The sequence below is a fragment of the Myotis daubentonii genome, chromosome X (assembly GCF_963259705.1).
Source record: "Myotis daubentonii chromosome X, mMyoDau2.1, whole genome shotgun sequence".
NCBI lineage: Eukaryota > Metazoa > Chordata > Mammalia > Chiroptera > Vespertilionidae > Myotis > Myotis daubentonii.
This window is the reverse complement of record NC_081861.1, coordinates 66,499,053-66,511,497: the sequence shown is the minus strand read 5'-3', so window position 1 is coordinate 66,511,497 and position 12,445 is coordinate 66,499,053. Positions and strand designations below refer to the sequence as shown.

Here is a 12,445-nt window from a genome sequence, read left to right as displayed (position 1 = left end):
ACTAAGGAAGCTGAATGAATGGTACATATAATGTTTCTGTACTATTTTTGCAACTTTCTGTGAGTCTAATTATCTAAAAATAAAAATTTTTAATTTTTTTTAATGTTGATTCAGTATACTTTTACCAAGTATTAAAGAAGGGCTAATTAACCTATTGGGCCAAAACCAAATTCACCAAACTCATATTTCAGGAACACTATTCAATGAGAAGAGTTGTTGGTAGTTGTGCTGCAGAAAGAGTTTTCTGAAGTGCATACATTTAGAGGGCACTACATACTGCCCTCTGGGAAATTTCCCTCTACATTTTTGTGGTTCTCAATCCTGTATGTGCAACAGAACCATCTGAATAAGAAATAAATGGCAGAAATAATTTTCAAATCAAAGAAATAGCCACAATCCCAAGGCATGAACTGGAAAGAGTATCTTCCAGTTGCTATAAAATTTAAACCAAGGAAATGCAGGACTGAGTCAATGCTGTTTTCACAGGTCTCAGGCAGTGCACAAATGCCCTTAAATGTTCAAGCCCTGAACATATGACTTAGGCCCCATGGCAGACACTGAGTCAGCAAGAAATGTCCCTGTAGGGAAACAGCTCCAAACACAGAACAAAAGGGGAGCTAAAATAAAGGAGGAGTTATATTAGCATATAATCATTTTCTGAGATTATCCAGACTCTGATTCTATGTGAGGAGGCAGGCAAGCAACAAGTAACTCTATAGATACTAGCCAGTTAGTCAAGTAGAAATTAACTGCAAGATCATTACAGAACACCTCTCACTCAAGGCATTTCCCTGAGTCATGTGGACCTACTGCTCATTCCAAAGCTGGCCATGGTGAAGTGAGGGGTGAAAAGAAGAGAACACCATCAATATGTTTAGAGAAATTGCCTCCAGCAGAAGATACAGCAATTTGGAGAGAGGATGATATGAGACAAACCTGAATTGAAGCTTCTGTGATGCTCATGATCAGTTCCTTCCACCTCTTCACACATCACACTTAAGCAACATTTGTCCCCATCTGAAAACAAGACAAAACCTGAGCACAAAAAATCTAATAATAGGAAAATATGTAAATTGACCATACCTCCATGCCCCACAGACAATCAGGAGAAAATATTCAAATTAGCTGGACAAAAAATGCTGGCAGCCACAGAGCCAGCCTGAGTGGGTGGGAGGCTTGAGTAGCCCCTGGCAACGGAGGAAGCCAAGCTTCCCTCCTGCCTGGGCTGGCCATGGAAGGAGGGGCATGTGTGGGGCGGCGGCCACGGAGCAGGCTGGAGTGAGCAGGGGGCTTGAGTCACCCCTGGTGATGGAGGAAACTTGGCTTCCTCTATAGCCAGGGGCAACCCAAGCTTGCCACCCTCCCTGGCCTGCCACTGAAGGAGGTGCCTATGGGTGGTGGTCACCAGCCTGAGTGCACAGGAGGCTTGGTTCGCCTGGCCAGCCTCCAAGGGAAGGGCCTGCAAATGGCTCTCAGCCCCTCACCCAGGCTGGCCACACCCCCATTGGGTGAGGGTCCTCGCTGGGGTGCATGGCCAGACTGCAAACAGCCATCAGCCCCTCACTCAAGCTGGCCAGACCCCCCAGTGGGGATCCCTACCCCAAATGGGGTGTGGCCAGCCTGAAAACAGCCCTCAGCGCCTCACCCAGGCTGGCCATGCCGCCCCAGCGGGGACCCTCACCCCATGGGGGCGTGGCTGGCCTGCAAACTGCCTTAGCCCCTCGTCCAGGCTGGCACCGCCCCAGTGGGTACCCCCACCTCAATGGGGGTGTGGATGGCCTGCAAACCACCACAGGCCCCTCACCCAGGGCACCCTGCCCCCCAAGGAAACCCCACCCTGATCCAGGACACCCTTCAGGGCAAATCAGCTGGCCCCCAAATGTGCACCAGGCCTCTATCTATACCAGCCGTGGGCAAACTATGGCCCGCGGGCTGGATCCAGCCTGTTTTAAATGAATAAAACTAAAAAAAAAAATAAGACCGTACCCTTCTATGTGATGATGTTTACTTTGAATTTATATTAGTTCACACAAACACTCCATCCATGCTTTTGTTCCGGCCCTCCGGTCCAGTTTAAGAACCCATTGTGGCCCTCGAGTCAAAAAGTTTGCCCACCCCTGATCTATACTAATAAAAGGGTAATATGCTAATTAGGCTAGGAGACCTCCCAGGAGACCTTCTGGACATTCTTTTGGACAAAGCCATGGTGGCAGGGCCAAGGTAGAGGTGGTTAGGGGCCAAGAGGGGAGGGAAGTTGTGGGTGATCAGGCCGGTGGGGGCGCATTGGGAATGATCAGGCTGGCTGGGGGGGAGTTGAGGGCAAGCAGGCCATCAGTGGGGGACAGTTAGGGGCAATCAGGCCAGCGTGGGGGGAAGTTGGGGGTGAGCAGGCCAGCAGGGGGGCAGTTGGGGGCAAGCAGGCTAGTGGGGAGGGCAGGTGGGGGCAAGCAGGCTGTCAGGGGGGACTGTTGGGGGTGATCAGGCTGGTGGGGAGGGCAGTTGGGGGCAAACAGGCCAGCAGGCAGAGTGGTTGGGGGCAATCAGACAGGCAGGCAGGTGAGTGGTTGGGGGCCAGCAGTTCTGGATTGTGAGGGGGATGTCTGACTGCCCACAAGGATCAGGCCTAAACCAGCAATTGGACATCCCCTGAGGGGTCCCAGATTGGAGAGGGTGCAGGCTGGGCTGAGGGACACCGCCACCCCCGTGCATGAATTTTGTGCACAGGGCCACTAGTACTAGCTAATAAAGAATGAATATGCTAATTGTCCCTCACACCATCGCAAAGATGGTAGCAGCCACAGCCAATAAGGAGGGAATATGCTAATTGACTGCTATGCCCTCAAAGATGGCAGCACCCACAACCAGTAAGGAGGGAATATGCTAATTGACTCCCCCCCCTCAAAGATGGTGGTGCCCACAGCCAATAAGGAGGGAACATGCTAATTGCTGCCACGCCCTCAAAGATGGTGGCACCCGTAGCCAATAAGGAGGAAATATGCAAATTGACTGCCATGCCCTCAAAGATGGTGGCACTCATAGCCAATAAGGAAGAAATATGCTAATTGACTGCCACACCCTCATAGATGGCAGCACCCACAGCCACAAGATGGTGGGGCCCAGTCCCCTCAGCCCTGCCAGGGCCTTGCCATGAGCCTGCCTCCAGAGTCCCCCAGTCCCCTCAGTCTCCCAGCTGCTCAGGGCTGGCCCAAGTCACAGGAAAGCCTCAGATGGCAGCTTCCCAGTTACCCAGGGCTGCCCAAGGCTCAGGTAACCAGGGCCAGCCGAGGCTTGCACTGCCAGCAGTGGCAGCAGCAGAGGTGTGATGGGGCGTTGCCTTCCCCTGATCCCCGGGTTGCCTCCCGCCCCTGAGGGTTCCCGGACTGTTAGAGGGGGCAGGCCAGGCTGAGGGACCCCCCTCCAGTGCATGAATTTTCATGCACTGGGCCTCTAGTTTAAAAATAAGAAGCAAAACATTATAAGCAAAAAGGCAGCAAAAGGAAGATGAAACAGAGTAACAGGTTCTGAATTTTTGACAGCTGTGCTATAAAAAGAGTTTTCTAAGGTGAACTCAACCAAGAATATTTTTTCCATTAATTATTAGAGAGAGTGGAAGGGAGGAAGGGAGGGAGAGTGGGAGGCAGAGAGAAAAACATCAATGTGAGAGAGACACATAGATTGATCCTTTGATTGATTGGTTGCCTCCCTCATGCACCCCAACCAGGCAGGGGATCAAACCTGCAACCCAGGTACATGCCCTTGATAAGAATTGCACCTTGACTCTTAGGTGCATGGGCCAACGCTCTAACCACTGAGCACACATCAGGGCCTGCATATTTTTTAAAACCCTATTTTAACAGATGAATTTTAAGAATCTACTGAAGGATATATTAAAAAAAAAGACTTGATAGCATGGAAAAACATCTTGTCTTTGGATAAGAAGGCTGAATAATATGAAATGTCTGATTCTCTGTAAATGAATCTATAAATTCAAACAAACCTCAATAGGGAGAGAGCCTAAAAACAGTGATTCCACAGCTCATTTGTAAAAATAAATAGGTGAAAATAACCAAAACCCACTAAATCAAGTTTTATAAGGACTATTTGTATCAGATAGGTAAATGTATATGAGGAATTTATGTTTTAAAAATGTATATTGACACAAGAATAACACTTCTGAACTAAACACCGGAAATAGGCCAAACACATAGGGAATGTCCCCTATATAATAAAAGCCTAATACGCAAATTGTCCCCTTGGGAGTTCGACCCACTATGACTTGCACTGACCACATGGCCGGCGTCAGTGACGTGGCGCTGGCAGCTGAAGGCAGTGGAGGTACTGCCGGCCCCAATGGGCCCCGATAAGAGCAGGACCACGGCGGGATGGTGGAGCAGGTGAGCAGGTGGCACCAGGCCAAGGAAGGTGCAAGTGGAGATCCGATCACCTGGCAGATGTGGAGCAGAGGTGGCAGCAGGGGGCGGGGCTACCACCTGGCTCCCAGGCACTGAGGGAGTGGGGTGAGGGTGGGGGGTGGGGGTACTGTACCAGCCCTGAACAATCACCCTGCAGATGGCGACCAGTAGCTGGGATGGGGAACTGGGGGTGATGGCAGAGTCCAAACTCTGAGACCTCTAGCCTGCTACCTGGGGGTGGCAGTGACAAGGACGGATGTGCAGTGACAATGTGGGGTGTCCATAGAGCTCGTTCTCACTCCCCCTGCTACCCTTCCCTGGGACGCCAGGGCCCATGTGCCGAGAAAGCCCCCATGCTCAGGTGCCCGGCACTCACAAGGAGCCCGATCCGCACCTGTGCAGCCTCTTGTGGGTGAGCCAGTTGGGCTCCCTGTGGGTTCAATAGGAGCTGGTCTATGAGGCCAGCTGGGAGAGAACGCACTGTTCACCAGCTTCAGTGCAGCACCACTGGGCAGCCCAGAGGCCCACACTGTGCCCTGGCCCATGGCATCCGGCCACGCTCACCCCATCTCCAGGTGGAGACTCGGGGCTATGACTCAGACAGATGGGAGTGCATGGGGCCCCAGTGCCCAGGTGCTGCCCCCAGGTCCCAGAGGTCATCTGGGACCTGTCCTTCCATGCCAGAGGCTCACCCTTAGATCACCAGCCAGGCCTAGGGATAGCACCTGTGCAAAAATTCGTGCAGTGGGCCTCTAGTCATATAATATAATAAAGGCAGAAACTAATTACATTGGATCTGCAATAATTCCATTAATGGCATTGAAACAACTGTTTAGTTGTATTGAGAGAAAAAAAGTGGTATAGCTATCTCAATCTTCACTCTAAAATGATCCCAGAAAGATTAAAGCTTTAAATGAACCCATAACAGCAGTGTAAGAAAACATTAGCAACTTAAAAAATATCGCTGTGAAAAGGTCTTTCTAAGCCAAATACCCAAAATCCACAAGGAAAAATAAATAAATGTAACTACTGCACATTAACATTAAAACTCTTCTGCAGGGAAAGATAAAAAAAAATCAAATAGGAAAATGTTTCAACATATGCAGCAACATGTGTCCTTAATTCAAGATAGTGCTTAGAGTTACTAATCCATTAAAAAAAAAAAAAAGATGCTTCTAACCTAATTAACCATCGTACAAAAAACTGATGCAATAAATTATGGTATATCCATTTTTAATATATGTTTTAAAGAATGTTTACATAAACTAATATAGAAAGTGTTGCAAGGGGATAGTAGTTATCATGTTACTAAAGATAGATATAGATATTTATTTTCCATGTACAACATGGTTACCTTTGACCTTAGTATTGTTTCATTTTTATACTTTTCAGTATATTTTCCAAATATTCTATAATAAACATATTTTATAATCAGAAGATGTAATAAAATAATAATAAAATGACAACTTTTCAGCGAAGCATAGTGCGAAGAAAATATACTTAATCACCTTAATTTGTATAAACCATGAGTAAAGATGAGAAAAACACTCTTATTAGCATCACAGTGGAAAATAACAGCTTCATTATGTTTATCCTTTTCTTTTTAAGTCTGGGCCATGCAAAATTCAAAAACATAATGTAGGAAACTTGATATTAATGTGTACTTGAAAAGTCTTAACTCTATGCTACTTTATTCAAGTGATACAATTTTGTAATGTGCCAGAGCATAACTAAACCACACCTGGTGCAAGGTTGACTTAAACCCTCCCTACTTCTGAGCTGGAGGCCAACCCACTTGGATAGGCTCTTCAAGTATGCTCCCCTCTAAGTATCTATTAACTTCAGTGAAGAGCTCTGATCATTTCCCCAGTTACTCTGTGTGGGAAACTGTCTATTGCCTTCACTATCTGATAAGCATAGACAGAGCACTCCCTGAAACGCCCCCCCCCCCCCCAAGGCTGGGTGCCTTTGAAGCCCTAGCAAAGCTAGGCGCCACCTCTGTTTGAAACTACTCCCCCATTTTTTCCCCCATTTATTATTATGTAAATCCTTGCTGATGGGCTAGTCTGCCTGTTAATGGCGGGTCGCCTGCCTAAGGGCTACTCCAGATCAATAAAAGATTGGAGCAGCCTGAGCATGGGTGGAAGTCCCTCTCCTTGAGTTGGACTTGCCCGCCTGGACCTCAGATATTGCAAAATTATCTCGTGTCTTTTCTCTCATTTGTTGTGCGGCTCCTCTTTCAGATACCGAACCCTACTCCACGCGGGTCGTGGAAGGAAACACACTCAACACTCTGTAAAAGCGATATGACAAAAAGGCATCATATGGACTAAACTACATAACAATCGACAAAGATGCTTTAGAGAATTTGCTGTGTTCTGTATCTCTTGAAGAAAAGTTTACTTCAAATTCCATGTGCTTGATACTTCAATTCTTTTATTGTTGAAATTTAAAAACATATTAGTACACTACCAAAAATACAAAACATAAAATTTGATGTACTGGTAATGCATAAGTGTGTTGAAGTTATTACACTGCAGATTGCCCTAATACATGGGCCAGTGGGTACAAACACTTCATCGAGTGACAGTTTATACTTTTTTTCCAGGAGCCTTCAATTCCTTTTCAAACCAGGCTTCTCTCTTATCACATGGTCCCTGAGGCCTTTTGAGAGCAAGGCAACAGCATGCTAGGCCCTCACAGAAATGGGAATTTGCATCATTTGACTATTTGTGTTGTCACTTAGCTTGACACTTGCGGCCATTACCCCTTGCTGCTTAGGAAAGCCCCTCCTTATCTAATTCTGCCACCTTGAAGGAAAAGAGCAAACTTTTGTCCTGGATGCCTGGATGGGAAAGAACTCACAGAGGAGGAAGTGGCCACCACCTCAGCGGAGGAGGAAGAGATGATGACCTTCTCTGTAGGGTTGGGGGCCTTAGAGGGATCAGCTGGCCACAGCCTTGGATCACAGCTAATAAAAATAGAGCACTAGAATAGTGAGGAAAAAGACTCCTTATAAGCTATTCTCATGCCCTGGCCCCTGCCATTGAGCTGTGTTACCAGTCAGCTCCTCCTTCTGACATCATTCATTGGCTGAGCAAGTGTGATGGTCAAACCTCAGCCCAATGACTGTGCAAGCCCAACGAGTTTCCAGGGCTCTACCCATGCACGCCCACTAGCCAGGGAGGTCATAGCCCCTAACAGACAGCTTGCATTTCCAGAATCCTAGCTTTACTGATGAAAATGTCCTTAGCACCTGCTGCCAGTCCCCCAGGCTTAACCTGAAAAAGTAAAAATATCAATAATCTGTCTTTCCAAGTATCCTCTTACACCCGCCCAACTTGAATTCACCTTTTGATTTGAGCTATGAACTTGTGATAAAACCCAATCAAGAGATGGGCTGTGAGAAAAATACACCAATCTACCTACAGGGCATATCTTACTGTAGTGTGCTTTTGAATGAATTTTATTTTCTGCATTTCTGCTTCTATTTTGCAAATATTGATAATGACACTCAGTCTTTTAAGATTGGAAAATACAGCCCTAGCCAGTTTGGCTCAGTGGACAGAGCATTCATCAACCCACTGACTGAAGAGTCCTGGGTTCAATTCTGGTCAAGACCTTGGTTGCAGGCTCCAACCTACTCAGGGCTCCTGTGGGAGGCAACCAATCAATGTGTCTCTCACATTGATGTTTCTCTCTCTCTCTCTCTCCCTCTTCCCCTCCCTCTCACTCTAAAAATCAATGGAAAAATGTCCTTGGGTGATTTTTTCCAGCATATATCTGAATTGGGGACCTCTGTAGCAGTGAGTCAAGTACACCATATTTATTATAGTCTTCGTTTGGGCCCTGGCATATAAGTAAATCTGCTGCCATTCCCATTTTTTGATGTATGCAAAAATCTCAGAAATAAAACAAAGGTGCTCTCAACATTGTGATGTTATGGCTAAAACAATCAGCTGCTTCCTGATTTTGTATAAATCCTAACAACCTAAAAATCCAAACATTTGTAATTGGCTATGGGTTTTAAGATCTTTACATTTATAGATATGGTGTGTGTGGGGGGGGGGGCACAATTGTTAAGCAGTGATAAAAGCAAAATACTAAACTACATATGGTGGGATTTGGGAAAATCTATTATGTAATTTCATTGCCTAGAGACCCAGGAATTCCCAAATCCTGTCTTCCTCCTACCACATCTCTTTCCTGTAAGGTCTTGAAGGAAAATAAATACCTGTGGAAAATGAAATGGCAAATGTGAAATAAAATAGCACTTTAGTGTTTATTGTGATTGTGCCTTTGTGCCCAGAGCAAAACCTCTGATAAACTGAGTTTATGGGCCCTTCTCCTCATACCAATTTCAAATCAAAATCTTAAAATCGAATTACCTTGTAAGCAACTGTACCATGTAGAAGGCTTGAGAGGATGATCTTACCTATAAAAAAGAAATAAGCCCACCTTGGGAGTGTGACCTCCTCTCCAGTCAAGGTGGAGCATGGCCTGGGTCATTTTCCCATCCTGCTCTTGGAAGTGAAAGCAACAGCTTATATAGAAGTCCTTTCTGAGTGAGATACTCCTGCCCTCTCCCCTCCCTCTCCCCTTCTTCCTACCCCACCCTCTCCCATCCTTTCCATTCTTCACCCCCCCCCCCCGTCCATTCCTCCCCTTTCCCCATTTTCCTCTCAACCCCTCTCCCCCCACCTCTCTGCCTTCCTCCCCCATTCTCCTTTCCCTCCCTCCTCCTTCCCACCCTCTTCCCTTTATACTTTCCTCCCATTCCCTTACTCTTCCCTCCTCCTCACTCCACTTACCTCATTCTCCCCTCTCCCTCTCCACTTTCTCTTATCCCACCTTCCTCCATTTTCCCTCCCCCTCCCATCTCCCCTTGTCTTCTTTCTCCCTGGTCTTGTTTCCTCTCCAGTCCCATTTCTCTGCCTCTCCCCCTCCCACTCACTCTAAAAATCAGTGGAATTTCCAGGGAAATGTAGAACAATGTTATAATAGTTATATTTTAAAAATCCATTTTTAAAAAATCCATTTTCCTCAGTATTTCTACTTTTTCTATAATAAGCACTACTTTTTATAATCAGGAAATAATGTTAGATTTTTACAGCATGATACACTTTATTTGACATTTATTTATTTTAGGTTGCAATAGAAGTACATGAAAATATCAAGTGATGTAAAGTGATCATTTTCAGTGAAAAGCAAAGTAGAACATATTACAAATGTTAGTAACTTTACAATTACACAGCATAAAATGAAGAAACTTTAAAATACTATGTCATATTAATACCTCAGTGGTAAACAATTACTTCATTATGATTAAATTTATAGAACACTCACATAAATAAAATCATAGTCATATGTATAGTCTGTATGGACATTCTTAAATGTATGCTAATTTTTGCAAGCAAATTTCACAATGCACTGTTCTAGTTAATATAAGTACTGTATTTCTATAGCAAAATAATGAAGGCACAGCTAGTGCAAGCAGATTTAAATCCTTAGACTTCTGGGCTGGAAAAAATAACAACACCTGGTACTTTAGGAACATTGTTTTGTTCAAGCAAATATTTGTCTCAGTTAATTCTGACAGTTTTCACAGATACAGTCTAGTAGGAACATGACAAAAGGACTTCACAAAAATAAAAACTCTGTAGCACCAAATTGACATGCTTTAAATAACTGACAGCAGTTTACAGGTTTTGGAGAATATCACACAGCAACAGGCTATATAGAATAAAGTGATACTTAGACACTGTAAGATACTTTTTTAGACTACTAAGAAAATACAAAAACACAAGACTGTAAAGAACACTAGTAATGAGGTGATAGAGCAGGTTTCACTTCTTCTTGAACTTTTGAGATCTTGAAAATTCTTTCAGGCAGCCTCTTTATTTTCGGTATTTCCTGTTTCCATAATCTTTACCATTGTAATAGGCACGCTTGACTTCTCCTGTAAAGTAATAGATTGATTTCAGAATGACATTATCATGTAAAATTTGACCAATTTCAAAGTCTTCATCAAGGATAGCATCTTGTCGTGGCTCCAGCTTTCCAATCTTAGGAATCTCAGGAGGGCTGAAGAAATTGAAGAATGATGAGTTAGGAACCACTGTTGGCTTGAATTCAATTTCTCCAGTGGCAGTTGTGCGACTGTAGGTGGTTGTCAAGGTAACATCCTTTCCTCTTCTCCAATCTATCTTACAGCCTTTGCAATCATAGATTTCCCATCCCCAAGTGAAAAAGGGATCATTGTAATCTGGCTTTGACTTTATGATATATGTCTTGGTCAGCACCTCATTTCTGAAGTATGGATTGGGCAGAAAATAAAAATTAATTGTGTAACTTATAGGCTGGCCACGTTTTGAGAACTTCAGGCTGATATCTGACAAGAACTTCAGTATGGGCTCATCATACTTCTGAATCAAGGGCCCGAGCTTGTCAACATTCTTTAAAACAGTCAGCCAATAGTTGGGGATGCCTTTAGGTTCTTCTTTCTTAGGCTTTCCCTTACGAGCTCGTTTCAGATTCACTCTTTCTTTAGGCCTGACCTCATGAACTCTTTTAGGAGCCTCTTTTACTGCAGCCCTTTCCTTAGCTTCTGCTGCTTTAGGCTGTTCTTTTTCTTCTGCGTTTGCCTGGGGGACTTCTTTAGGCTCTTCATTTACTTCAGTCTTTGCTTCCAGAAGATCTTTCGATTGGGCTTTTTCTTCAGCCTTTGCCTCAGGAATTTCTTTAGGAACCTCCGTTTCTTCAGCCTTTACCTCGTTTTTTTCTTTAGGATCCTCTTCTTCCTCACCCTCTAAGGCAGGCATTTCACTAGGGCTGTCGTCCTGCACCTCTTCATCACTGCTGAACACCTCATCATCTGAATTCCATTCACATTCTTCTATTGTGGGCTCATATTCTGCATTTATGATTTGAGATCGCCGATCATATAGAGGCTTATTGAGATCGGCATATTTTCTTTCAAGACCATGAATTGCCTTTAAGAATAGGGCGTCTACCTTGTCACATTCATCTTGAATGTTTCTGAGCGCCTGCACACGATTTCGAACGGCCTGTGGCAGCCGATCCACAAAACTGTTACCCGACGGAGCCCACCGCGCCCTTCTAGAAGGCTCAGGTACCCTCCTCTTTCCATAGAAGCGGCTGAGACTACTGCTGCCGCTGGTGCTGCTGCTGGTGGTGGTGGTGCTACTGCTGCTGCTGCTGCTGCTGCTGCTGCTGCTACTACTGCTGCTGCTGCTGCTGCTGCTGCTGCTGCTGCTGCTGCTGCTACCAGTGCTGCCGCTAGAGCTACTGCTGTCAGATTCTTCCCCGGAATCACTGGACAAGCTAGCCTTCACCTCTTCAGCGACCCCCTGGGCGGCAGGTTCCGAGACCATGTTAAGATCCGCTTCTGCCATTTTGCAAGCCTGCAACCCTCTTAAGATGACAACTACCGCTGAAACCGCGCGCCCAGAGAAGGGCAGAAAATGACTCACGGATGCTTGGCTGGCGGAGGCTCGGGATGAGGAGGCGGTGCGGCAACTGCAGCAGCCGCGCAGGGCTGGCGGGCTGGACAGCGGCGAGAGATCGCGTGAAGGCAGCGAGCAGTGGCCGCGGAGACCTGTGCGAGAGCAGCGGTGACAACGCTCTCCCGGTTGCCGCAGCGGCGGACAGAGGCGTGAGGCAGCTGGATGGTGCAGTGTGAGACCCCGAGATCTCTCCAATGTTTTGATCGCAATCCCCCTCCCCTTTCAGTTCTACCTCCCGTTAATTTAGTTCCCAGTGTTCCTTTAGCTGGCACCTCATTTGCTGGGCATGCTTGATTGACAATAGCTTAGCCCAATGAATGACCAAACACTATTCCCCCCTCCAGGCTCCGCCCACCTTCCCAGTCGCTCCTCGGTAGCTGAGGCACACACCCCTGGAAGACGTTTTTCCCCTCAAAATTCTATCTTTATAGTTTTATAATTTAAAAAGAAAAGCTTAGATAAGTGGTAAAAATACTAGCCATTGTTTCTAACAAGGGAAGAGGAGTG

At 45.8% G+C, this 12,445-nt stretch overlaps 1 protein-coding gene across 1 annotated transcript; it reads right to left on the bottom strand.

Annotated features, from left to right (window-relative positions):
* Positions 1-9,530: 9,530 nt before the first annotated feature.
* Positions 9,531-12,169, bottom strand: NAP1L3 (nucleosome assembly protein 1 like 3). Its single transcript, XM_059679176.1, has one exon. The coding sequence runs from the start codon at positions 11,825-11,827 to the stop codon at positions 10,310-10,312; it is 1,518 nt and encodes a 505-aa protein (XP_059535159.1). The 5' UTR covers positions 11,828-12,169; the 3' UTR covers positions 9,531-10,309.
* Between the last annotated feature and the right edge of the window lie 276 nt (positions 12,170-12,445).

Coding starts and splice junctions, on each gene's coding strand:
- NAP1L3 (XM_059679176.1), bottom strand. CDS start 11,827: ATGGCAGAAGCGGATCTTAACATGGTCTCGGAACCTGCCGCCCAGGGG.